This window comes from Diaphorina citri, unplaced genomic scaffold, assembly GCF_000475195.1.
Source record: "Diaphorina citri unplaced genomic scaffold, Diaci psyllid genome assembly version 1.1 scaffold377, whole genome shotgun sequence".
Lineage (NCBI taxonomy): Eukaryota > Metazoa > Arthropoda > Insecta > Hemiptera > Psyllidae > Diaphorina > Diaphorina citri.
In genome coordinates, this window is record NW_007377812.1 from 154,995 (window position 1) to 182,338 (window position 27,344).

Below are 27,344 nucleotides of genomic sequence, written 5' to 3' on the forward strand. Positions count from 1 at the left end.
TCTAATGAAGAATGTTAATTTTGTTGAGAAACAACCATTCGATCTAGTTTAATAATACCAAATTTGTTGGGTGTTTTACTGATGAAATAAAACAAGTTCAATGCTGTGACGTAACACGATTGGGTGAATTTAAGAACAAAAGTAAAAGTCAGTTGTCGGTTGGGTTACTAAAATAGTCATGTCAAAGACTGGTTTGGATTCAATTAGCAACCAAGTAGCTCTATATCCGCGACCTTGAAGCATGCTAGTGAAGTTGCTGGCCATGACAATGACTCTGTGACCTGCGACCGTCACGATATAAGAGTTATGACGTCACAGCTAACAGATTATCTTACGAGGTGTAGTGACATTTCTCATGGTGACCTAGCACGTAGCGTTTTGCATACGGAATTACTGTAGGTTGGATTGGCGTGATTTATCGATCGGCGATCGAAAATTGTTCAGTATCTGGATCTAGATTATCTAGTATCTGCAAATCTGCATTTTCTACATTATGTATTTGCAGTATCTACATTTAACTTGACCGACAACAACGGGAGATCATATAAATAAAGATGGTGAGATCAAGGAATTTCGTTGAAATGGAGAAAAAGTTTATCATGTGGACTGTGGACTTATGGACGTATTTCAGTAGATAGCATCTACCAATTCTACTATAGTGTAGACTCTGTTTTAAGCTTCTAAGAGCTCCAAATTTTCTTCGTGAACTTGTAGGTAATCTTATCAAATCCATGGCCACTGTCGTAACACAAAGATCTGTGGTTCACTGCATTCAAAAATGTATCAAAATCCATAATTATGTGATCTATGTGAACGGGTTAAAACCATAAAAACAAAAAGACGATAATTAATATCATTATCACACATAACCATAAAGAAAACTAATCGACACTCAATGAACATAATGATAGCGAAATAAATTCAATTGATACTCCCATATTAACAATTTGGTAAAAATCGGATAATCACCCATCCAGATATTAACCAAAGTAATTGTTGCTTAACCCTCATTTCGTGGTATAGGAAATTTAATACCTCCTCTGGGCCACGTCTATTTCCTCTGGGCCACGTCTATTTCCACTTGATCTTCTTATATCAGACACTTCCTTGTAGAACCACAACATTTTGGATGTGAAAACTCATTTTGAAATTTCGGTTTCCTTGGCAGCACGAATTCAGGACCTCTTTTACCTCCTCCTCCTCCTCCTCCTCCTTCTTCTTCTTCTTCTTCTTCTTCTTCTTCTTCTTCTTCTTCTTCTTCTTCTTCTTCTTCTTCTTCTTTCTTCTTGAGGTGCCGTCTCCGTTCCGGAGGTTGGCAAACATCATGGTTATTCTACACGTTATCCATAACGTATAGAAGTATTAGATTTTTCTTCGCCTTTTCCCGTGTACAGATAGGGTCGGCACTTTTCGTCAGCCTCTCAATCACCCCTAGGATCTCTTTTACCTGCTTCTTTTTCTTCGCCTTTGCCTGTGTACCGACGGGGTCGGCGTTTGTCGTCAGCCCCTTAATCAGCCCCAGGATCTCTTTTACCCTAGGATCTCCATTACCATCTCCGCCACAGACCACCCAGTATTATCATGTGCAATACAAGAACGTGATTAATACTGAAATTAACAATCAACTCGTATCATTTTGCAGTATTCCAAGGGATGCACTCAGATCAACTTAAATATTAAAGTCCGATAGTGTCGAGCAATGCCAACAACCTGAACCCAATAGATCTGTAGACAAATCCACAAGGGATGTCGCCGACTTCCTTGACCTGATGTCTTCTATCTCTGGCTTTCTCAATTTATAGTGGTTAGCTATTTTAGTCATCTTGCAGCTATACTAACAGAAAACTTGCAATATTTTCATGTACTAACTTTAGTAGGTATTTGAATTATCCTATGAAAATGGTCTCAGAATTCTTTGAGAATGACATAAGGTAGGTATATTAATTGAATCTACTGTCCTGTATTTGTAGAATCCTAAAATGACATCCAAATCTAGGTACCTATATAAATTGAGTCTATTTTCTTCTCTTTCAGGACCAGTCCTATTCCCCTTTGAGAATGACATCAGGTATAGGTATAGGTATTAATTGAATCTACTGTCCTGTGTTTGTAGAATCCTAAAATGACATCCAAATTTAGGTACCTATATATAAATTGAATCTATTTTCTTCTCTTTCAGGACCAGTCCTATTCCCCCCCACCCGAGTGGATAACAACAACGGAGATTGAATCTACTGTCCTGTGTTTGTAGAATCCTAAAATGACATCCAAATCTAGGTACCTATATATAAATTGAATCTATTTTCTTCTCTTTCAGGACCAGTCCTATTCCCCCCCACCCGAGTGGATAACAACAACGGAGGAGTGGTCGTAGGAGCTTCAGGTTACGGGTTCGTGCCACCCGGCAGTGGACAAAGAGGTAAGTCTGCAGATCTACCGCAAGAGTCTAAAGGTTGGGTGGTAGAGAATGCCTCTGGTGCATGGCTGATAACCTTGCCTAGTAGTCACCTTTCACTGCAGAGTGTTTTATAAATTCGATTTTCCTCATCTCACCCATAAAATTAAACAAGCACACCCCATGGATTTAATTAAGACAAGCTTTTTTGTTGCAATTTTTTTTGTTAACATCTTGACAAGGTCACTGGATATGCCACATTTTAAGTACCTACCATACATAAGAATCTTTAAAAAATAATGAAACCGACACCCTAAAGTCCCTAAACCTAATTATAGAGGGTAACTATTATTTTAATAAGCCAAAAACATTCCAATCAAACTTTTTTGCTGAGGATTTTACTAACTTACAAACATGACAAATAAACAGAAATAAAGATTGATAAATAAGGGTGAGGCTCATGCCTGCGGTATTCTCTATTTCTCTACCAATACTATTTATTTATCTACCAATACTATTTATGTATATAGGACCATTAGGAAAGAGAAAAAAAAGTAGATCGAGATGGACAGTCAACCATAAATTTAATTTTACAAAAAGAAAAATCCTTTTGGAGCAACGCTTCTCCAGCAGATACTCGTACACCAAAAACCCTTTTACCCAACCCAACAAATAACATGTTTGCTTTCCATGTTTTGTTTTTCTAATGCAACTATAACATAACTATGTGTGGGGATTTGTTGTTCCCGTAATCCGCTTTTGTGCGGGATATTGTTTGAATGCAGGTATTTGTTGGGTTGGGTAAAAGGGTTTTTGGTGTACGAGTATCTGCTGGAGAAGCGTTGCTCCAAAAGGATTTTTCTTTTTGTGCCCTGCAAAGTCAGGAAGTAAGTATAGGGTTCACATCAAAGGTCGCTTAGAATGCCCTCAATGCCCTTCCTTATGTCAGGCAATTCTAATTTAGATGTGCGTACCTAAATGTATACCTACATTACCTATACTGATATATTTGAATACATATTTACCTAACAATTTCCTTGCCATAACACTTCATTCAAAGTCAATATGAGAATACAGGCACGCGAAAAGTTCACATATATCTTATACAAAACTTAGAATTTCAGCTAGGTTTGTAATCTTATTGTTAGAAGTATGAATATTTAGAGCTTAGGTCACAATAGTATAACTATCTGTCGCCTTCATTTACCGACCTAATGCCCTCCTAGCTTAGAGCTTAGGTCACAATAGTATAACTATCTGTCGCCTTCATTTACCGACCTAATGCCCTCCTAGCTATATTAGTTTCCTCACTGCATTGCCAAGGTAAATTGCCAGGGATATCCTCTGGTACAGATAATCCCTGGCAAGAAGCACTACAAACGTCACTTCCTATACGACCGGCAATATTCCAATGGAATGCCAAGCTGCAGCATATCTTGACAGAAAGTCAATTAATTGTTCGCATCAAGAAGAAGGGCCAATGTTAGTTGAGATTCAAGTGTGAGAAGTGTCATTTCTGCCGCCAGAGTGTGGGAACTTTGAATAGCTTTTAATTAATATTGTTGATGTTGATATTGTGGTAAATCTTAACATTCGCAACAACATCAATATTCTCTGCGTCTAGGTGAAGGAAGTCGGCGACATCCCTTGTGGATTTGTCTACAGATCTATTGGGTTCAGGTTGGTAGGCATTGCTCGACACTATCGGACTTTAAGTTTTTGGCTTATTAATAATAGTTACCATCTATAATTAGGTTTAGGTGTCGGTTTCATTATTTTTTAAAGATTCTTATGTATGGTACCTAAAATGCTGCCAGGCATATCCAGTGACCTTGTCAAGATGTTAAAAAAAAAAATTGCCAAAAAAGCTTGTCTTAATTAAATCCATGGGGTGTGCTTGTTTAATTTTATGGGTGAGATGAGGAAAATCGAATCTATAAAACACTCTGCAGTGAAAGGTGACTAGGCAAGGTTATCAGCCATGCACCAGAGGCATTCTCTACCACCCAACCTTTAGACTCTTGCGGTAGATCTGCAGACTTACCTCTTTGTCCACTGCCGGGTGGCACGAACCCGTAACCTGAAGCTCCTACGACCACTCCTCCGTTGTTGTTATCCACTCGGGTGGGGGGGAATAGGACTGGTCCTGAAAGAGAAGAAAATAGACTCAATTTATATAGGTACCTAGATTTGGATGTCATTTTAGGATTCTACAAACACAGGACAGTAGATTCAAATAATATACCTACCTGATGTCATTCTCAAAGAATTCTGAGACCATTTTCAGAGGATAATTCAAATACCTACTAAAGTTAGTACATGAAACCCAATGTTTATTTACTGAAATGTAACCTTTCAAGCTTTTAACCGTATCATATACGCTCCACGAGGGGTTGAATTATTAAATCTTACGAAACTTTTGCGTATTTTATCTTCCTATATATATATTTTGAGCCTAAAAGTTCTTGTTTGTAGGTAGTTGCCTAACGTATAGGTATGCAGTTGTACATTACTTTTAAACTTCAAAATAATATGTAATTAACCTTTGGGGTAATTTTTTCAACTCGATTTTTCATCATAACAATAAAATTACTGAGGAATAAAGTTCGCCCCTTGATAAAAAAAAAAAAAACATCGCGAAACATAAAACAATTTTCCATCCACACTTTAAAGCAATAGTAACAGGTACCTATCCTAATACCTAGATTGTAATACCTACATTGTAGGTATTAAGTATACCTACCCGTCTACCTATTGATATTATTTCCCTCTCGGAAAATTACCCGGAAGACCTTGATTCTGAGTCAAATGAGGAAGATCGACAAAAAGAGGCGAGGAAGAAGACGATGAAGAAGAACAAGGAAAATAACCATGATTAGAAGAAGAAAAAGAACATGATGAAGAACGAAAGTAAGAAGAAGAAAAAGAAGAAGAAAAAAAGAAGATACGAAGAAAATGGTACCTATGAGAACAAAAATAAGAGAAAGAAGACTAACAAGAAAAAGACAAAGAAGAATTGTGTTTAGAAGAATAAGAAGAACAAGAATAACATGTAGGTACATATTATGAATAGAAAACCAAGAAGAATTATGATTAGAAGAATAAGGAAGAACAAGAAGAATATCATGATTAGAATAAGAATAAGATAATGATAATAAAATAGAAGAATAAGAAGAAGGACATTCTGAAAGATGGAGGTTCGAGTCGAAGTCAAGTGAAGCTTCCACATCCACAATAACTTGAACCTTAAAGTATGATTCCGACCCTAAAATCCTTAGATGTTTCTTGTGATATTTGAGAAAAGTTAAAAGGGTAATAGGAAGGTAGGTACCTGTTATGAGGTGCGGCACACAAACGACAACCTTCCCCTATGCGTGCCCGATGTCAAAACATTTTTTCTTTAATTATTATTGGGAGTAATTAAAACACTGTTTAATTGCCCAATTAGTTCGAATTAGTCCTCAACTTCTTCGGCACTATGAAACAAATCGCTAATACGTCCCTCATTATGTAGGAATGTCAGGATTTCGTGTTCAACCAAAAGGAGAAAGGCAATTTGAGGAGATTGTGGCGTAGAGGTAACCTACGCCATCCTATGACTTTGGTGAACACACCCTAATAGGCCACCTAAGTTGAGAAACAACGTCGAGGGTGGCGTGTATCTCGAAGGGTTAAATAAGACTGGCACTATTTATATATTTTTTAAGACATTTATTTATATTAATCGAAGGAGTTTCAACAATAAAAGCCTACCACTCCCACCTCGGGGTGCCAGTCTGTAGTCTGTTAGAGCATAATTTGAGGAGCTTTTTAACAACTTAATGTTCTTATAATAGTCATTATTACAGTCTGTATTGATTTTGTTCTGTCATTAATTCATTATTTCTTGTGTTCTGTTGATTATTTCTCGTGTTCTCTTTGATTTTTCGTTGTCTTCTGATGTTCGTTATTGCTTGCACGAGTATTTAAGGTCTAGTAGGATATTGCCTGGTATCTATTTATTTTTATGTTGGGAGATACAAGGGATAGTCAGCAGGGTGAGGCTGCTCTAAGCGTGCGTACGTGGGTACTATCACTTTTCTAAATGGCTACTTATAGTAACTAGCTATAACACACTATAGGTTGTAGGAACAGAAGCAGTGGCGTAGCGTGTATGTATGGCGTGTATGGCGGCCATACAACTCAAAAGTTCACTCTAATGCCCATAAATATTAATGGCATGTACTGTGATGGGACTTGGTAGACCTGTGCATAAGCCCTACAATGCCCTCCACTTGAATTTAGACCACGCTACGCCACTGAACAGAAGGTAGATAGGCATAGGTATAAACCAGGCATGTCAAACTGGCGGCCCGCGGGCCGCATGCGGCCCGCCTGGTCAAATTGTGCGGCCCGCTGCGGGCCACAAGGGTATAATATTAAATACATTAATAATATGTCACAAGGAGACATTTTTTTTATTACTTTAATCTTTGAAACAAAATGAAGTTAACCTACTTACTAAAAATTTGGATTAAAAGCACGCTGGATCTAGTTCAGACGTATGAGACTACCTATTTGTATGTTCAAAATAAAATTATTGTGACCCAATAAAACTTCTTTTTAAAAAACAAATGAATCCCATGATTTTTTTTACTAGGGGGGGGGGGGAATACCTGCGGCCCGCCAATGTTCAACAAATATCAAAAATGGCCCTCTATACATTTTGAGTTTGACATGCCTGGTCTATATGTTCCGTTCACAATAAATCTCGTCTACAATACATATTTTAACTAACCTCCCCTCCCCTCCACAGAGAACCCGGTTAACGCGAACACCTCACTTACCGGCACGGAGGGTTTCATCACATCCCCCGCCTTCCCCTCCAACTACGCCAACAATCTGGACTACTGGGTCACTATTCGGGGACCCGAGGAAACCCGAATAGTGCTCGCGTTTCTTCGGCTCGACTTGGAACCTCAGTCCGAGTGTCTGTATGATTATGTGGAGATGTATCATGCAGCTAGTGTTACGCCACCTACCAGACTGTGTGGCAACCATCATATTTCAGCGCTTACCCAGTAAGTCAATATTTTGGAGTTGATTTTTTAAGCTCACAAATACGTATGATGGTTCTTAGGGGGAAAAAAGAAAGTACCTAGGTACATAATGAAATGTTGAAAATTCGGTTTCCATTAGGAATATTGTTTCATGTCCACACCAAATACTCGTATTTCTTATCACCAAAATGCCCGCCAAGGCAAGAAAGTTTGACAGTTGGTGATTACTTCCTCAAAGATTAAAATCAACGTAAAAGACAAAGGGGTAAAAGCTAAAAATTTTGTGGAAGTCGTTTGAACGTTTTCTGCATTTTCACAATCTTTTAGTTCCTTTTATACCCAATGAGCTACAGATTCTGCTTTCGCTTTTCAGACATCTTTTTAGCTCTAATATACCTACTTGGCTTTTCAGAACTTCTTTCGCTCTAATCTATCTCTTCGTTCCGCAGACTGAACTTCGTGTCGGAAAACAACGAAGCCACACTTCGCTTTCACTCGGATTATTCCGTATCAGCCTCGGGTTTCTCGATTCAGTGGCGTGCAGTAGATGTATCCGGGTGTCCCATACAGTTGTTGACAGCGCGAGAGGGTGTCATCTTTAGTCCGAACTATCCACACTTCCTATTGGCCCATCTGGATTGATATGTATTCCGATGGGTTTCAATTCAATTAATTTGATTCAAACCAGGAAGCGACAGGTTAGTCATTTTATCACCACACTCGCTAGATCTGCACCTGGCGCGAATTGGCTCTTCTTGTGCATTCTTCTTCTTATTCTTATTCTTCTATTTTATTATCATTATCTTATTCTTATTCTAATCATGATATTCTTCTTGTTCTTCCTTATTCTTCTAATCATAATTCTTCTTTGTCTTTTTCTTGTTGTTCTTCTTCCGATTCTTCTTCCTCTTAATATTCTTGTTCTCGTAGGTGCCATTTTCTTCGTATCTTCTTCTTCTCCTTCTTTTTCTTTTTCTTCTTCTTCTTCTTCTTCTTCTTCTTCTTCTTCTCCTCCTTTTTCTTCTTATTTTCGTTCTTCATCATGTTCTTTTTCTTCTTCTAATCATGTTAATTTTTCTTGTCCTTCTTCATCGTCTTCTTCCTCGCCTCTTTTTGTCGATCTTCCTCATTTGACTCAGAATCAAGGTCTTCCGGGTAATTTTCCGAGAGGGAAATAATATCAATAGGTAGACGGGTAGGTATACTTAATACCTACAATGTATAAGGTATTACAATCTAGGTATTAGGATAGGTATCTGTTACTATTGCTTTAAAATGTGGATGGAAAATTGTTTTATGTTTCGCGATGTTTTTTTTTTATATCAAAGGGCGAACTTTATTCCTCAGTAATATTATTGTTATAATGAAAAATCGAGTTGAAAAAGTTGCCCCAATGGTTAATTACATAATATTTTGAAGTTTACAAGTATACCTACCTAATGTATAACTGCATACCTATACGTTAGGCAACTACCTACAAACAAGAACTTTTAGGCTCAAAATATATAGGAAGATAAAATACGCAAAAGTTTCGTAAGATTTAATAATAATTCAACCCCTCCTGAAGCGTATATGATACGGTTAAAAGCTTGAAAGGTTACATTTCAGTAAATAAACATTGGGCGTAAATATATGAAGTAGATATAACGTAAATATATGATGTAGATATATGTGAACTTTTCACGTGCCTGTATTCTCATATTGACTTTGAATGAAGTGTTATGGCAAGGAAATTGTTAGGTAAATATGTACTCAAATATATCAGTATAGGTAATGTAGGTATACATACAGGTACGCACATCTAAATTAGAATTGCCTGGCATAAGGAAGGGCATTGAGGGCATTCTAAGCGACCTTTGATGTGAACCCTACTTACTTCCTGACTTTGCAGGGCACAAAATATTTACATAAGTTAAAAGTATTTGAAAAATTTGAGCCCGGAGGTGAAAAAGTGTTGCCAGTTGAGCTTGTTACCATTCGGTTGTAGCTATGTACAGGGTTAGGCCATGCTAAGGTTTATAGCTCTCCGAAAGCGAAGAGAGAAGGAAATCAGGATAGGAGATAGCCCGCCTTTCCAAGAACGAACCTTAACCTGTTCGGGATAAAATCCGTCTCAGGGCGGGATTCGAACCCACAATAAGACTTTATTTAAGATTTTGAATTGAGACCGTGTTATCCAGAGAGGACTTGGAGAAGTTGCGTTGTTCCAACACTTCAACAGATAATACGTTGAATCCTTTGAAAAATGCAGGAGGGAGAGAAGAAAAACACACATAATGGGAAAGTAAAATGTAAAAACAAGTGAAAAGAAAAAGAATGTCAAAGCAAACATAATAAAATATCCAAGGAAATGAGCTTCCTTGCCTTTTTTCTAACACAAGACGCAATCGAGTGTGGTAAGAAAAAAGAAACAAAGAAGAAGAAATATAAAGAAGCTGTGAATGAAGTGTCCGAACTAGACATCAAAGGAGTAGCCTACGGGGCCTTTTTTTAGTCCGTCCTTCCTTCATTATTACAATAGTAATAAAAAGGTATAAGGGACGGACTATTGTATTCGCTTCGGTGTCGTCTGTCGGTCTGTCTGTCGGTCTGTCCCCATAGAAGGACTTATCCAAACCTGGTCGACCTATATATCAAATTAAAGGTCTTTTTACCAGGAACACGAAAATGGTGGTGCAAATTTTGTCCAGAAAACCATAAAGCCAAAAAACAAAAAAAAAAAAACTGTTTTTTGGGGGATTTTTTGTTGTACTTTCAAGCATCTTGTTTCTTTCCTAGTTTTAGTAACCCTCAATACCTACTCTGGCTCTTCTTTTCTACCTCTTCAGCTTTTACTTCACCTTCTCTCCCTTCTTCCACTTCCATCTTGTATATTTTTTTTAAAAGGGAGAACGGGCTCTAGTCATGATTTTAAATCATTACATAAAAGTAAAACCAAAAAATCAAATCAAGAATAATAATAAACTGAATATTAAATAAAATAGGGGTACATAAATATTGATTTTCCTTAACCAAGATCGAAAAATTCCCGGAGGGACGGGCCCCGCTTGTTTTCTTAAAAAAAGGTTGCCTACCTAAAATGGTTTTTCCTAAGCTTACTCCTCTTTTTAGAGAGAACAGACCAGTCAGCAGAAGCTGTAGAATTGAATAGGTTGGTTGGAAAAGTTGGGATGGACCTAATAGGCTCGGACCAACCTGACATAATTTATCTATCACCGAACTTTTGTCTGACGAAAAGACCGACCAAAAGTCCAATAGGACTAGGTTACAAAGTTAAAAGCCCAATTTTATTATGCACTATTCTCATAATGAGATATGCACCTACGTACTTATTAGTAGACAAGCAAAACTATTCTAGGAATACCTATTGTAAAAATGTAAGAAAATTTGCAACGTTTCCCTATTTTCCTCTTCCAAAGACCTATAATATCATTATGCCGATGACATTAAATTTTATTACCTCTCTTGTACCAGTAATAACAAAGTTTTACAAGCATATGACGTTATATTAACGTCACTAATGCTAATGGAAATCGCCTAAGAAAAAATTAGATGAAATAATAATGGTGCAAATCTTGCCATTGCCAAGTAGGTGCAACCCACGCGAATTCCTTCAGAAACAGACCAGAAATGAGTTTTATTTAAATACCTACCCTGTCTATTTTTGTATTTAAATACCAACCCAGTCTATCCTTTGTCAGTCCATTTTTAATCAATTTATCTCCAGCTTGGAGTGACATTTTGTCTCCCGTCCATTTCCTATCCAGACTTATCAAAGGTGTACGATTGTGTCATGACGTTTCCTCATTGAAGTGTCCGTGACATTCTTGGATATTTGTAGACATTCATGGTTAATCCTTAGGTACATTTGAATATCAGTCCTACCTTCCTACCTACATACCTTTCTTAGGATTATTAGGATTTCCTCAAGGTGGATTCTTTTGCCCACTTTTTCTGTGAAAATTTCGATTGTCTACTTTTGTATTTAAATACCAACCCAGTCTATCCTTTGTCAGTCCATTTTTAATCAATTTATCTCCAGCTTGGAGTGGCATTTTGTCTCCCGTCCATTTCCTATCCAGACTTATCAAAGGTGTGCGATTGTGTCATGACGTTTCCTCATTGAAGTGTCCGTGACATTCTTGGATATTTGTAGACATTCATGGTTATTCCTTACATTTGAATATCAGTCCTACCTTCCTACCTACATACCTTTCTTAGGATTATTAGGATTTCCTCAAGGTGCATTATTTTGCCCACTTTTTCTGTGAAAATTTCGATCCAAAAATTCCGGCCTTGGTCAGGAATCGAACCCGGCACTTCCGGGATAAGAAGTACTCCATATTTTGGCCTAAGATATGGGTCGATTTACCCTACCTAAGCACATAAAACACTTTAGAGTGCATGTAGAAAGCCATTAAAGTGTACTTCATCGCGTTATAGGGACTGATATTTTCATACTTAGGCCATATTGCCCATGTATCCAAGTAACCAAATTTGGGATCCTTTGGAATTTTAAACCTCCCCTAAAGTAGATAGCCTGTAAGTTGGGCATTATAGGGAATGAACAAGACAGACTCCCCAAAAACCCATCCATGAGGAAACAAAGTCTAGTAAACAGGACGAGATAAAAAGAATGGAAATACGTAATGAAGTGAGAAAAGAAACTTGAAGAGAAAACGAAAAGACAAACATTCTTATAACAAACCAATAAGCAATAATGATCTTAAAATTTTAAATTTATAACACCGTCTATGAAATTCATATAAAAGATCTTTACCGGTCCTTTGTCACATTATCTACTCCTCTTTGGGCCAAGGATTAGTCCCTATGATACGAGACCATATAATAACTAATCTTTAAACCCTGAAACAATCTCCCAGTAAGTGAAATATCCGATTAAAGCCCCGTTCCCTCTTGTCGTTCGGAAAAAAATCGTGTCGTGTGTAGTTGGAACACTCTCATTTAAATTGCATTGCCTACAGAACATTCGGAAAAAAATCGGATGGAACTCACGACAAGTGGGAACGGGGAACGGGCCTTTAGTCAATGGTGAAAAGCAAAGAAACTTGGCCCTGGCACAAGCATACTGCCATGTATTCAGATTTTGGACAATGGACCATCAGCATGAACTCTCGAAGTAACCAAGAAGCTTGAAGTTTTAGACTCGAAGAGATCAAAATAAAACACTCACAACAGCCCCCTCCCCTATTTTGCCTGGTCCATCAGGAGGAGAGGGGAGGGGGTATCAAATGAAAAAGGGAAATTGTTTCCAAACTATTTCGCTGGCTCCCTGATATATTATTTCGTCAGGACCGGGCTATCAGGGCCGGGTTGGTTTTGGATGGGGGCCCAATTTTGTACCTATAGTTAGAATCCTGATAGATAGTACTACAGTTTCACCCTATTATAATCCTGATAGACAGTACATACTAGGGTTCAGTGAACTTTAGAACTCACTCAAAAGTAGGTCTTATATGGACACCCTATTAGGTTTGATAGATTCCAGACTAAAACTTCAGAATCGAAGGGACTGTTTGGTCCTACATCGACGGACTAAAAAAATCACACTTTACTGCAAATTTTCTTTAGGTGTGTAGAACCACAGACAAATATCTCTAAATGTAGTTGAAACTTAGCGGCGCTTAAAACCGAATGAGTAGCTATGAGTAAGTAAGTAGCTATTGTCATTGCTTCACTGATTCACTATCAGCAAAAATCAAACAGTAAGCTTCTACTTTCCGTGAAAAACATCAATAAGCTTCCGTATCTCACCCAAAAGTCCCACTCGGCCCTGTTCAAAACGACAAGAACAAAAGGAAAGCGAATGTAAGGAAGTTGAGGATAACTGGAAATTATTTCTAAAGAATTTGAAACTTTGCCCAAGAAGAAAAGGACTCGTCATTCGGAAAAAGCTCTTGACAGTTTCTAATTAAGTTATAATTTCCGATATGTAACATTCAAAGAAATAGGAGGGGGAGGAGGAGAATGAGGAGAGGGGAGGGAGAGAGGGTCAAGAAGAGAGGGGGGTTTGGGTGACTGGAGTAAGGAAGTCCTTTGAAAAAGTTGAGTTAAATAAACGTACAGGGTCACGATGGTTTGACTTGGTATTCTTAGAACGGCTTTCTCCTATCCTGTCTTCCTTCTCTCTTCGATTTCGGGACGTTAAGACCTTAGCAGTTACAGTTCCCTCTGTCAAACCTCTTTGAAAAACGATCTGGCTAAGGTTTTCCAGGAATTTTTCCAACTATATTTCCTATGTAATAAGAAAGAAAGAAAGTATTGCAAATTGCAATCGGTTTCTATTTTGATTGGTATCTCAAGGTTCAACAAAATTTGCAAGGAATCTGTTTAGGTAGGTATCTCCATGATGGGCAAAAAGTGGACAAAAACGATGTCACATGTTCTCCTTTGGCTACTTTTGGATAACCCTGAATACCTACATCCCGTACCTACCTACTTACCTCGGGAGACCGGAAAAGATTTTCTTGACACTCAGAATACGATATAGGCACAATAATTCAATATAGGTAGGTACAATAGTGCGATATAGGTACAATAATATGATACAGGTAAGTAAACATTACGTAACTCGTGAGTTTTCTTTTGATAAACTTTTCCCACTCTGTCGGGAAAACAAACATTAACCCTACCTACTACCTACTTATAATACCTACCTACTTGGAAAACTTTCTCACGAGAGAAATCATGGCAGATAAATATTTTGATTCAATATTAGGGTTAGGTAGCCAGTTAGCTACCTATAGGTATCTATATATTACCTACTCTTGTACATAAATACAGGGTCATTCAAGAAGAAAACCCAATCAAAATCACTTAAAGATTATAAATAACCAAATATCGCTTTGAGTTTGATTGGTGGAGGCGCCAATTTTTGGTGGAGATGCCCAATTTTGAGCTCTGACGAGTGAAACGCATTGCATAACTAGAAATATTCGCAGGCGCTCATAGAAATATCTTTCTAGCTTTCTACTTTCAATGAAAAAGAAGAGTGGACCTTAGATAATTTAGATTTAGATTGCATTTAGCCGAATTTTTTAGTACCTACATGTCACGTGCTTTTAGACCACTACACTACCGAGGCATTTTATCCACACGTCTCGGGTTATTTTTACTATTTTATACACTTCAAAATGCTGGTGGATATACTTACCTAAAGACATACCTAGGCAATAGCCACACAAGACGATTTTGTCGTTTTTGTCACAGTGATTTCCAAAAGAACCAAGTTCTCAGACATCAACACAACTTGTCTACTTCCATACATTTTACACAGGTAGAGCACACACAGAAGATTAACATTCTAACTTACTGATCTCCATGTTGTACCGACAAACCGACATCGACATATTGTAGCGACATCTTTTACGACATTTTCAGTGACATCAACCATTGATAACAATGTTACCAAACCGAAAGATAACAATGTCGACACATCTCAAGTACAATATCGCCATGTTATTGTTTCAAAATCTAGTTCGAACTTCGATAAATTTTTATTGGTTTCATAAATCTTTTGAAACTTGGGTGCTCCCTATATTGGTATAGAGCGCTGAAATATCTCCACAAGTTTACAAGTAAAGCATAGATTATCTATTGTCTATATTACCTTTACCTTTATTTTACTTCTAACCTAGATCTTCTTTGGTATATCTCTGTATGGGTATGGGGTACCTGATTGTATCTATTGTAAAATAAAATACATACCTATATTCTATTCTATTCTATTAACTTAAAGATTATAAATAATCAAATATCGCTTTGAGTTTGAGTGGTGGAGGCGCCAATTTTTAGTGGAGATGCCCAATTTTGAGCTCTGACGAGTGAAACGCATTGCATAACTAGAAATATTCGCAGGCGCTCATAGAAATATCTTTCTAGCTTTCTACTTTCAATGAAAAAGAAGAGTGGACCTTGGATAATTTAGATGGCATAAAACTTTTTGACCACTACACCACAGAGGCAATTTATTGACGTTTCAGTTTATTTTTACCCTTTTATCCACTTTTAAATGATATCGACCTAAAGACATAATTATAGGCCATAGCCACACAAGACGATAAATATTGTCATTCTTGTCACAATGATTTCAAAAAGATTCAACTTCTCAGACAACACTACTTGTCTGCGTCCATACGTTTTACACACAGGTAAAGCACACACATCAGAAGACCAACATTCTAACTTACCGATCTACATCTTGTACCGACATCTTTTACATTTTTTACAACATTTTCAGTGACATCAACCCATGATAACAATGTTACTACATCTCAAATACAATACGCCATGTTATTCTTTCAAAATCTAGTTCGAACTTCGATAAATTTTTATTGGTTTCATAAATCTTTTGAAACTTGGGTGCTCCCTATATTGGTAGAGCGCTGAAATATCTCCACAAGTTTACAAGTAAAGCATAGATTATCTATTGTCTATATTACCTTTACCTGTATTTTACTTCTAACCTAGATCTTCTTTGGTATATCTCTGTATGGGTATGGGGTACCTGATTGTATCTATTGTAAAATAAAATACATATATTATATTGATATCTGTGTAGGTACAATATAGGTACTTGTAATGTGTATAGTTGTACTTGTATCTACCTAATACCTTAACGCCCACTATATTGATATCTGTGTAGGTACAATATAGGTACTTGTAATGTGTATAGTTGTACTTGTATCTACCTAATACCTAATGCCCACCTATACTTGATATAACTACCTATTTTGGGTAGGTATACGAACACCTAACACCTGTTTCAACAACATCAACACCTGGTTGCCACAAAGCTACACCTCCTTAGATCCCAACAAGATTTGCGGTGAAAACTTTACAAAGCGATAATTGATAGGTGTTATAGGTGACTACTACATTTGTAATCTTATATTATAATATAGGTATATGTACATTAACTTCACGCGATGTACACATCCCTATACAATCTATAACATTAAATAGGTACCTAGGTATTCTGCAGAATGAATATTAATTTGTAACCAACAAGATTTGCGGTGAAAACTGTACAAAGCGATAATTGATAGGTGTTATAGGTGACTACTACATTTGTAATATAGGTATATGTATATTAACTTCACGCGATGTACACATCCCTATACAATCTATAACATTAAATAGGTACCTAGGTATTCTGCAGAATGAATATTAATTTGTATTCGAGATTATGGAATTCAGTCTAATCTAAAAATTCTCTTCTTTTAAGAGTTGTGATAGAGGGAACTGTAGCTGCTAAAGTCTTATCGTCCCGAAATTGAAGAGAGAAGTAAGACAGGATAGGAGAAAGCCAGCCGTTCCGAGAACGAACATTTTGCCATCAGGATAAAATCCGCCCCGGGCGGGAAACGAACTCGCGGCGTAGTAAAAAATTCTTCATTTTCTATTCTATTTCATAGTTTATATTATTCTCTTTCTTTCTATCTAACAAGAATTCTATTCTATCTGTTTCAGTGCCATCTCAGGGAAGAGGTCCAAGTTTCTACCCAGGCTTTCCCTTCTTCTAAATGAAACACTTGAAACACCTCTCAGCGTCAACTACCGAGTCAAATCTCCCATGACATATCATTGCTCATCACCTGTATAGAAACTGAATTACCAAATGAAAAGATAACACTAAATAAATAAATAAAGAAAGACCAAATCCCTTAATTGGTGTACAAGGGAAGACCCCTGCTAGTAATGGTGATAATAGGGTCGTCATCATCATCACTGAGGAAGAATCCAAGTCAAAATATGGTCTACTTTTTCTCCTGTAAAAACACCCCCTGCCATTGTACATAGTTTGTTTCTATTAGTAGTAGATTTAATGTGGTCATAGGACCATACCATGATCATTGATCATGTCTGTTTGGTGTGATCATACCGTGTTTCGTTGTAGACAACACAGTCTTGCTACATCTTCGGCCTTCCGAAAAATGTCACCCCTTCGGACGGTTGCCGGTTCGAGACCTCTATTCTCTCTGTTTCAGTGCCATCTCAGGGAAGAGGTCCAAGTTTCTACCCAGGCTTCCCCTTCTTCTAAATGAAACACTTGAAACACCTCTCAGCTTCAACTACCGAGTCAAATATCCCATGACATATCATTGCTCATCACCTGTATAGAAACTGAATTACCAAATGAAAAGATAACACTAAGAAAGACCAAATCCCTTGGTGTACAAGGGAAGACCCCTGCTAGTAATGGTGATAATAGGGTCGTCATCATCATCATCATCATCACTGAGGAAGAATCCAAGTCAAAATATGGTCTACTTTTTCTCCTGTAAAAACACCCCCTGCCATTGTACATAGTTTTTTTCTATTATAGTAGATTTAATGTAATCATAGGACCATACCATGATCATTGATCATGTCTGTTTGGTGTGATCATGCCGTGTTTCGTTGTAGACAACACAGTCTTGCTACATCTTCGGCCTTCCGAAAAATGTCACCCATTCGGACGGTTGCCGGTTGTCTGGGGTCCAAATTTACACTGGTGAAAGAATACTCCAGTAAACACTTGGATGTGGATTTAACATTACAACATTGCTCATTTGATTGTTTACCAGAGCGTTTTTTCACGACTGTAAATTCGGCCCTAGAGAATTCGGAAAAAATTTCCAAAATGAAACACTTGTAAATTGGTCGAAGTCAAAGAATTACTTTACAATTAATAAATTTAAGCTGTAAAAATGTCATCTGGTTCGAGACCCGCCTTTTGCAAGTTTTCTATTTCTCTCTATCTATCAAGACCAAGTTTGACCACTGAATCCACTGATAGAGAAAAACTTTGAAAAATTCTGAATGTGTTAGAGGCACATCCACTAATCTAACTAATTAAAATTGTCCACCCAAAACAAATTCTAAGGTGGATGTCTGAGGTCCAAATTCACACTGGTGAAAGAATACTCCAGTAAACACTTGGATGTGGATTTAACATTACAACATTGCTCATTTGATTGTTTACCAGAGCGTTTTTTCACGACTGTAAATTCGGCCCTAGAGAACCCATCAAATTTCCAAAATGAAACACTTGTAAATTGGTCGAAGTCAAAGAATTACTTTACAATTAATAAATTTAAGCTGTAAAAATGTCATCTGATTTATGTGAGAAAGAGATCCTCACGTCTTCTGAGTTTGTTATCTTATACATAGAATAGAATTATTGATCACAATAAAATACATTCTTTTTTTTTCAAGAGGTTTGACAGAGGGAACTGTAACTGCTATGGTCTTATCGTCCCGAAATCGAAGAGAGACGTGGCTGGATTTTATGTGAGAAAGAGATCCTCACGTCTTCTGAGTTTGTTATCTTATATACATAGAATAGAATTTTATTGATCACAATAAAATACATTCAATCGTACATATTATGTGTACATATTTATAGGATCGTATGCTGACATTGCTGACATATGAGATACTGGAATAAAAATCTTCTCAATTGACCAAAAGTTATGAAAGTATGAATTTTAAAACCAAATACCTTTTGTTGAGAAGTTTGAAATGGCATGTTTTCATAAATAGTCCCGGATATGTGCCACGATATTTAATTAGATCTCGAGAAGATAGTTCTACACTGATAGCTAACAGTGGTATACATACAGCTACTTGTTTTCCTTGCTACCACCAGGGTGTCTAGGTAGCAGCGAGTGATTCTTGACTTATTGAATCACGAACTACCTACAGGGTCCTAGAGAAATTAAGTTCACTGAATGAGCTGGTTGATTCACATGACTATTAATCCCATGTTTCACATTTTCACACATTGTAGGCAAATCTGCAGACTGTGAACTTTGCTATGTGCAGCGACAATTCCATTAGGCACGCATGCTATCACATCACGCGTTGATCTAGATTTTATTCGGTGCATTATTTAACTGAATGAGCTGGTTGATTCACATGACTATTAATCCCATGTTTCACATTTTCACACATTGTAGGCAAATCTGCAGACTGTGAACTCCTTCTTTTTCTTCGCCTTTTCCCGTGTACAGACAGGGTCGGCACTTTTCGTCAGCCTCTCAATCAGCCCCAGGATCTCTTTTACCTCCTTGTTTTTCTTCGCCTTTTCCTGTGTACAGACGGGGTCGGCGTTTGTCGTCAGCCTCTCAATCAGCCCCAGGATCTCTTTTACCTAATTACCAGCGAGCTTATGAACTTATGGCGTCAAAACAGACATATACGGGGATTTTGAAAACCGTAAAACCTGAGGCCAACTTCACAAAATCCAATTACATGGATCACCGAGTCCTATTTCCAATGACACTGAAATCGGTCTTAAGGATCAACGCTTCTTTTTCTTCGCCTTTTCCTGTGTACAGACGGGGTCGGCACTTTTCGTCAGCCTCTCAATCAGCCCCAGGATCTCTTTTACCTGCTTCTTTTTCTTCGCCTTTTCCTGTGTACAGACGGGATGGGCGTTTGTCGTCAGCCTCTCAATCAGCCCTAGGATCTCTATCACCCTAGGATCTCCTTTACCATCTCCGCCACAGACCACCCAGTATTATCATGTGCAATACAAGAACGTGATTAATACTGAAATTAACAATCAACTCGTATCATTGCCACTGCGTGCGATTGTCCCACACGCACACCTAATTATTGGATTCGATTTTGTCCAAAAGGTTACGGTCTGTATGTGAGCCAATAACTATTGTCCACTGCCAATTGTTCTAATCGGATTGCCTCCTAATTAAAGCTGAATTAAACGCCTTGTGGAGATCAAGAAATTCTGGATAACAACACCAGGGGATGTTAACCAATTGGAGTCCTGCCTTTTTTGCCACGACATTGATTGAATAATAATCACAGAGAGAAAACTTGAGAGCATTTCTTAAGGTGCGTCTACATTTAACTTGACCGACAACAACGGGATATCATATAAATAAAGATGGTGAGATCAAGGAATTTCGTTGAAATGGAGAAAAAGTTTATCATATGGACTGTGGACATGTGGACGTATTTCAGAAGATGTCCATTTGGTATCTAGTATATAGCATCTACCAATTTATTCTACTATAGTGTAGACTCTGTTTTAAGCTTCTAAGAGCTCTTCGTGAACTTGTAATCTTATCAAATCCATGGCCACTGTCGCAATCGCAACACAAAGATCTGTGGTTCACTGCATTCAAAAATGTATCAAAATCCATAATTATGTGATTTATGTGAATGGGTTAAAACCATAAAAACAAAAAGACGATAATTATTATCATTATCACACATAACCATAAAGAAAACTAATCGACACTCAATGAACATAATGATAGCGAAATAAATTCAATTGATACTCCCATACATGTAGATTTTGGACCTCTGAGAAGAAAAAAGAACTACCTATTGATTTCTGAATACAACCTTGAGAAATTCACAAATATGTGTATTATTATTTTATTATTCTGCAATTCTAGCTAAGTATTTTTCGTTCCTAATTATGCACTGACTCATTGCTATTATTTTTTTTTGTAGAATAATTGTTTTGGTCAAGTTATAGTTAGAGGGTACGGTACCCTATGTTCTATGAGTTCCTATAATGAGGGAGGAATAAACCTATAATATCGATATAATAATTATATAATGTATGATCTAAACAACCGAATTGGAGCTATCAAGATGCCTTTGTACTTACTCTTTATAAGTGTTGAAGAAAATTTAGTCAAATACCTACCTACAAAGGAGAAAACAAAGGAAAAAGAGACATGAATGACATACTATTCATAAATACAATATTGATACTTGTCTGTCAAGCTATTGACAAATCTACCCATGAGAAGTACGAAGCTGTCCAATTCAAGACAAGGTATCTCATTTGTTGCCCGTGGTCAATCAGGATAAGAGAATGGTCAAAGTCACCATTGATTTCGAGTAGGCCTCTGTATCAAAGTCAAACAAGATCAAGATCAGAGAAATATATCATCTTGAATCTTGTGGTTCCAAGAACACCGCAACCAAAACCTGCCGCTGATGTTGCAAGACTCCATTAGAGCATGGTGAAACAAGATCAAGATCAGAGAGAAATATATCATCTTGAATCTTGTGGTTCCAAGAACACCGCAACCAAAACCTGCCGCTGATGTTGCAAGACTCCATTAGAGCATGACGCGAATCGACCAAATCTGTTAAACTTTACCATTACCTCACTGATGATATCGGGTTTAGAGTTGTGTATTTATCTTTGGTTTTAAGGAGAGCTATAATCTGTTCAGGCTTTGTCTTGCTGTGGTTCGACCAAGATTTCAATCACCCCAGTTTGGCAATGAAAATCGTTTTCAAAGGAGAGCTATAATCTGTTCAGGCTTTGTCTTGCTGTGGTTCGACGAAGATTTCAATCACCCCAGTTTGGCAATGAAAATCGTTTTCTGTTGAATATACCAACGTTAAAGTTGTGAAAAGCTGTTCTTATAAGTCCTATGATTACCATTTAATTTAGATCTAGTCTCAATTTAGTTAAATCTTTCTCGTCTTGAATCACTTCTGATCTAAAGTACTCCAGACAGACATAAATACTGCCAAAAAAGGGTAAAGATTTGGTCTTAGGGACACTACCTTTTGAATTGGTCTATTCGATGAAATTCTTAAGCCCAGCTGTGTATTTGTTCTGTAAAGTTGTGAGAAGCTGTTCTTATAAGTCCTACTTATGATTACCGTTTAATTTAGATCTAGTCTCAATTTAGTTAAATCTTTCTCGTCTTGAATCACTTCTGATCTAAAGTACTCCAGACAGACATAAATACTGCCAAAAAAGGGAAAAGATTTGGTCTTTGGGACACTACCTTTTGAATTGGTCTATTTGATGAAATTCTTAAGCCCAGCTGTGTATTTGTTCTCAAATAAATTTCCCAATGTTATTTAGCCTTCGAAGGTTGAATTTAGTGTGTTACCTTTCTGAATTCCTTGGAAGGCCATTACAGAGTAAAGTGTCCTTTTCTTCTGTGACGGGATACCTTGCAGGCCACCGGATACACCAATCATAATAAAGATTTTTATAATTCAGGTATCCTCTTTCTGGTTGTTATCAGCTAAATTAATTAGCCATCAAAACTTTGAACTTAACTACTTACAATAAAATAATTCTTTATAATATGAATTTAAGCGATTGCCTCAGTGTGTGATGTTTTCATTAAGGTGTTAGATGGTTCACGTGGAATTCTAAAACACATTCAATCGTACATATTATGTGTACATATTTATAGGATCGTTGCTGACATTGCTGACATATGAGATACTGGAATAGAAATCTTCTCAATTGACCAAAAGTTATGAAGGTATGAATTTTAAAACCAAATACCTTTTGTTGAGAAGTTTGAAATGGCATATTTTCAAAACCAAGCTCTCTTCTGGGGAAGGGCAAGACCTTTTTTCGAAATAGAATTTATGCCTTTCATATCCATACCTTTCAAATTTCCATCTCAATTCTCGGGTGTCTTGCTCTCGTTCTAAATTTTGTCCTCACTCCATAGAATAATTTCAAGTCTACCTTATAATGAAAATGATCGCTGTCCACCAGTTGATTAGACTCAGTAATTATATCCATTGTTACCTTTGGGATCACTATGTGGTTTGCTATGTGCAGCGACAATTCCATTAGGCACGCATGCTATCACATCACGCGTTGATCTAGATTTTATTCGGTGCATTATTTAATTGAGATAATTGAAAAAAGGCTTGGGATATCATTGGACATATCCTTGGGATATGCTCGCATTGCAGGTTATGTGCTTGGGATAGAGCTATTGCAGGACTAATAAACGTTCCTTGCACGTACGAATTACTTGGGTCATATGAATGTTAAAGTTTTGTATGTCACAATAGATCTCGAAAGCTTTTTTACAGCAACACAAGTGCTGACGGGCTGACTTGTTTCTTGGACATTTGAGTAGTCTCGAGATTTTGATGTTAAAGAGAAGAATAGATCCAAATATGTGTCTAAAGATATTTTTAAATCATTCGTTTTTATGATAAAGACCTGTGCTGATGATAATAAGAATAAGAGAAGATAAATTGTTTGAACCAGGATGTTGTGCTCAGGATATCGAGAGTGTATTCTTCTTTGCAATTATTTATATATACCTTACAAACCTCGCATGGATTGTACACAAGTTAGGTTTATACAAACACAACTTCTATTAGTCCACCATGTGTGTCTAGTGAGTACGTTACTCAACATGGGTATTTGCAAGCCATACTGTTCCCGCCAGACTAAATAGTCCCGCATTGCAGGTTATGTGCTTGGGATAGAGCTATTGTAGGACTAATAAACGTTGCTTGCACGTACGAATTACTTGGGTCATATGAATGTTAAAGTTTTATATGTCACAATAGATCTCGAAAGCTTTTTTACAGCAACACAAGTGCTGACGGGCTGACTTGTTTCTTGGACATTTGAGTAGTCTCGAGTTTTTCAATAGCTATTGTCCTTACAACAAGCCTGAGAATTGATGTTTTTTTTTTACACCAAAACTGGTTAGCGTGCTAGACTTTGGATCTGGACATTCTGGAAGATGGAGGTTCGAGTCGAAGTCAAAAGTGAAGCTTCCACAATAACTTGAACCTTAAAGTATGATTCCGACCTAGAATGCTTGGATGTTTCTTGTGATATTTGAGAAAAGTTAAAAGGGTAATAGGAAGGTAGGTACCTGTTATGAGGTGCAGCACCACAAACGACAACCTTCCCCTATGCGTGCCCAATGTCAAAACATTTTTTCTTTCATTATTATTGGGAGTAATTAAAACACGGTTTAATTGCCCAATTAGTTCGAATTAGGCCTCACATTCTTCGGCACTATGAAACAAATCGCTAATACGTCCCTCATTATGTAGGCATGTCAGGATTTCGTGTTCAACCAAAAGGAGAAAGGCATTTTGAGGAGATTGTGGCGTAGAGGGAACCTACGCCATCCTATTACTTTGGTGAACAGTGAACACACCTAATAGGCCACTTAAGTTGAGAAACGTCGGGGGTGGCGTGTGTCTCGAAGGGTTAAATAAGACTGGCACTATTTATATATTTTTGTAAGACATTTATTTATATTTAATCGAAGGAGTTTCAACAATAAAAGCCTACCGCTCCCACCCACCTTGGAGTGCCAGTCTGTAGTCTGTTAGAGCATATAATTTGAGGAGCTTTTTAACAACTTTTAATGCTCTTATAATAGTCATTATTACAGTCTGTATTGATTTTGTTCTGTCATTAATTTATTATTTCTTATAATTAGGTATGATCTGTTGATTATTTCTTGTGTTCTCTTTGATTTTTCGTTGTCTTCTGATGTTCGTTATTGCTTGCACGAGTATTTAAGGTCTAGTTACTAGTAGGATATTGCCTGGTATCTATTTTATCTTTTGCCCACTTTTTCTGTGAAAAATTCGGTCCGAAAATTCCGGCCTTGGTCAGAAATCGAACCCGGCACTTCCGGGATAAGAAGTACTCCATCTTTTGGCCCAAGAGGTGGGTCGATTTAGCCTACCTAGGCAGATGTGACACTCTTTAGAGAACATGGAAAGCTATTGGAATTAGACATCATTGCGTTATAAGAACTGATATTGTTTATTACGTGTTCAAGTAATCAAATATGGGATCCTTTGGAATTTTAAACTTCTTAAGTACAGGCTATAGGTAGGGTATCATAGGGATTGAACAAGACTCCCCAAAAACCCATCCATGAGGAAACAAAGTCTAGTAAACAGGACGAGATAAAAAGAATGGAAATACGTAATGAAGTGAGAAAAGGAACTTGAAAAGAAAACGAAAAGACAAACATTCTTATAACAAACCAATAAGCAATAATGATTTTAAATTTATAACACCGTCTATGAAATTCATATAAAAGATCAAACATCCGGTCCTTTGCCACATTATCTACTCCTCATTGGGCCAAGGATTACTCCCTTTGATACGAGACCATAGAATAACTAATCTTTAAACCCTGAAACAATCTCCAGATTCTCCAGTAAGTGAAATATCCGATTAAAGCCCTGTCCCTCTTGTCGTTCGGAAAAAAATCGTGTCGTGTGTAGTGGGAGCACTTTCATTTAAATTGCATTGCCTACAGAACATTCGGAAAAAAAATACGATGAAACTCACAAGTGGGAACAGGCCTTTAGTCAATGGTGAAAAGCAAAGAAACTTGGCCCTGGCACAAGCATACTGCCATGTATTCAGATTTTGGACAATATTTCCAACACCCTTACTCCTACGTATTTGAACTTTCATCGCATATTATAAAGTCGCGTATTTTCCACGATACAAGCCTCAGCCAATACTAGAAGTACGGACATTTTAAATTAATGAGTCTGGTTTTTACACAAAGGCTAAAAATAAAAGTTCTTGCCTGAAGCCTCCGTTGCGGGTACCTAAATGGCATAAATAGAAATTCATAAATGTATCTACCTACATGAAAGTTAATAAATTGTTGGATACCTCTATCTATCAGGGCTAGACGTTATTTTGATCTTGGTAAGTACCAATGTATCTTTATAAGCATAAATTCTAGAGAGACAAGAATGTTGATCGATCTATTTTATCTATTTATTTTCTATCAGATCTATGTATTTGTATTTAGATTGTAGTACAAGATAAGGTAGGACAGTCTAGGACCTTTAGGTTATTAATTTTCCTAGGAGAGCTTTTAGTCCTCGGCCTTACTGATACAGGAAGTATTGAGGGGAGTTATTTTTTACACGATTGAAATATTGAGGAACATACTCAGACACATTATATCTCGACAATTTGTTGGCAAATGTAGAGCTTTGTACTTTTGTAATCTGGTTGGCTAACCCTATTTGATGCTGTATAGATTTTACCCGAGAATATGTCATCTGTGTCATCTGTCCTTATCCGATAAGCTCTTCGATACAAAAGTAGTGGGTTAAACTAATATATTTATTTTAGAATTAAAAAGATTTATTTAGATTTTGAGAGCATTCGTTGTGATTTTCAAAAAGTACTTAGATAGGTATTTGGTTAAAATGGGATTGTATGGAAGGGTTAACTAATGAGAACTAGATATAATGTACCGGTACAGGCAACGATTTGAATTTTTTATACACCCTGTAAAATTTCGACCAAAAATAGTCAATATTAAAAAAAAAATCATGTTAACCCTTTCACGCAAAGCCCATAGTTAAGATAATGTACCGGTACAGGCAACGCTTTAAATTTTTATACACCCTGTAAAATTTCGACCAAAAATAGTCAATATTAAAAAAAAAAATCATATTAACCCTTTCATGCAAGGCCTATAGTTAAGCTACATGTAGGCAATACTGTAATAGAATTAGTTTTATAATAGCATATCGGGTTAAATCTAGTAATTAGACATTAATCCCCCCTCCCCTATTTTGCCTGGTCCATCAGGAGGGGAGGGGAGGTATCAAATGAAAAAGGGAAATTGTTTCCAAACTATTTCGCTGGCTCCCTGATATTATTTCGTCAGGACCGGGCTATCAGGGCCGGGTTGGTTTTGGATGGGGGCCCAATTTTGTACCTATAGTTAGAATCCTGATAGATAGTACTACAGTTTCACCATATTATAATCCTGATAGACAGTATACATACTAGGGTTCAGTGAACTTTAGAACTCACTCAAAAGTAGGTCTTATATGGACACCCTATTAGGTTTGATAGATTCCAGACTAAAACTTCAGAATCGAAGGGACTGTTTAGTCCTACATTGACGGACTAAAAAAAATCACACTTTACTGCAAATTTTCTTTAGGTGTGTTGAACAAAAGACAAAAAATCTAAATGCAAAGTTGTCTAAGTTAGAAATTTAAAACTTATTTGATCTTTTTTTTTTGCCCGATTGGGGCTATGAGGAATTCAATTCATAGCTGCCTTTAAAACCGAATCAGTACCTATTGTTAACGATTCACTGATTCACCATTGGCGA

The 27,344-nt window shown here is 37.1% G+C and overlaps 1 protein-coding gene across 2 annotated transcripts in view; it reads left to right on the plus strand.

Annotated features, from left to right (window-relative positions):
• Window positions 1–17,923, plus strand: part of LOC103508195 — a 39,499-nt gene extending 21,576 nt beyond the window's left edge. The window contains exons 3-4 of one of the 2 annotated variants that reach the window (XM_026822859.1): window positions 2,318–2,419; window positions 17,445–17,923. In XM_026822859.1, coding sequence (XP_026678660.1) covers window positions 2,318–2,419; window positions 17,445–17,497 — 155 coding nt within the window. In that variant the 3' untranslated portion in view covers window positions 17,498–17,923. Of the gene's footprint in view, window positions 1–2,317; window positions 2,420–16,926; window positions 17,059–17,444 lie in introns of those variants that run through there. The other variant, XM_008472727.3, reaches the window with a different exon arrangement.
• The last annotated feature ends 9,421 nt before the right edge of the window (window positions 17,924–27,344 follow it).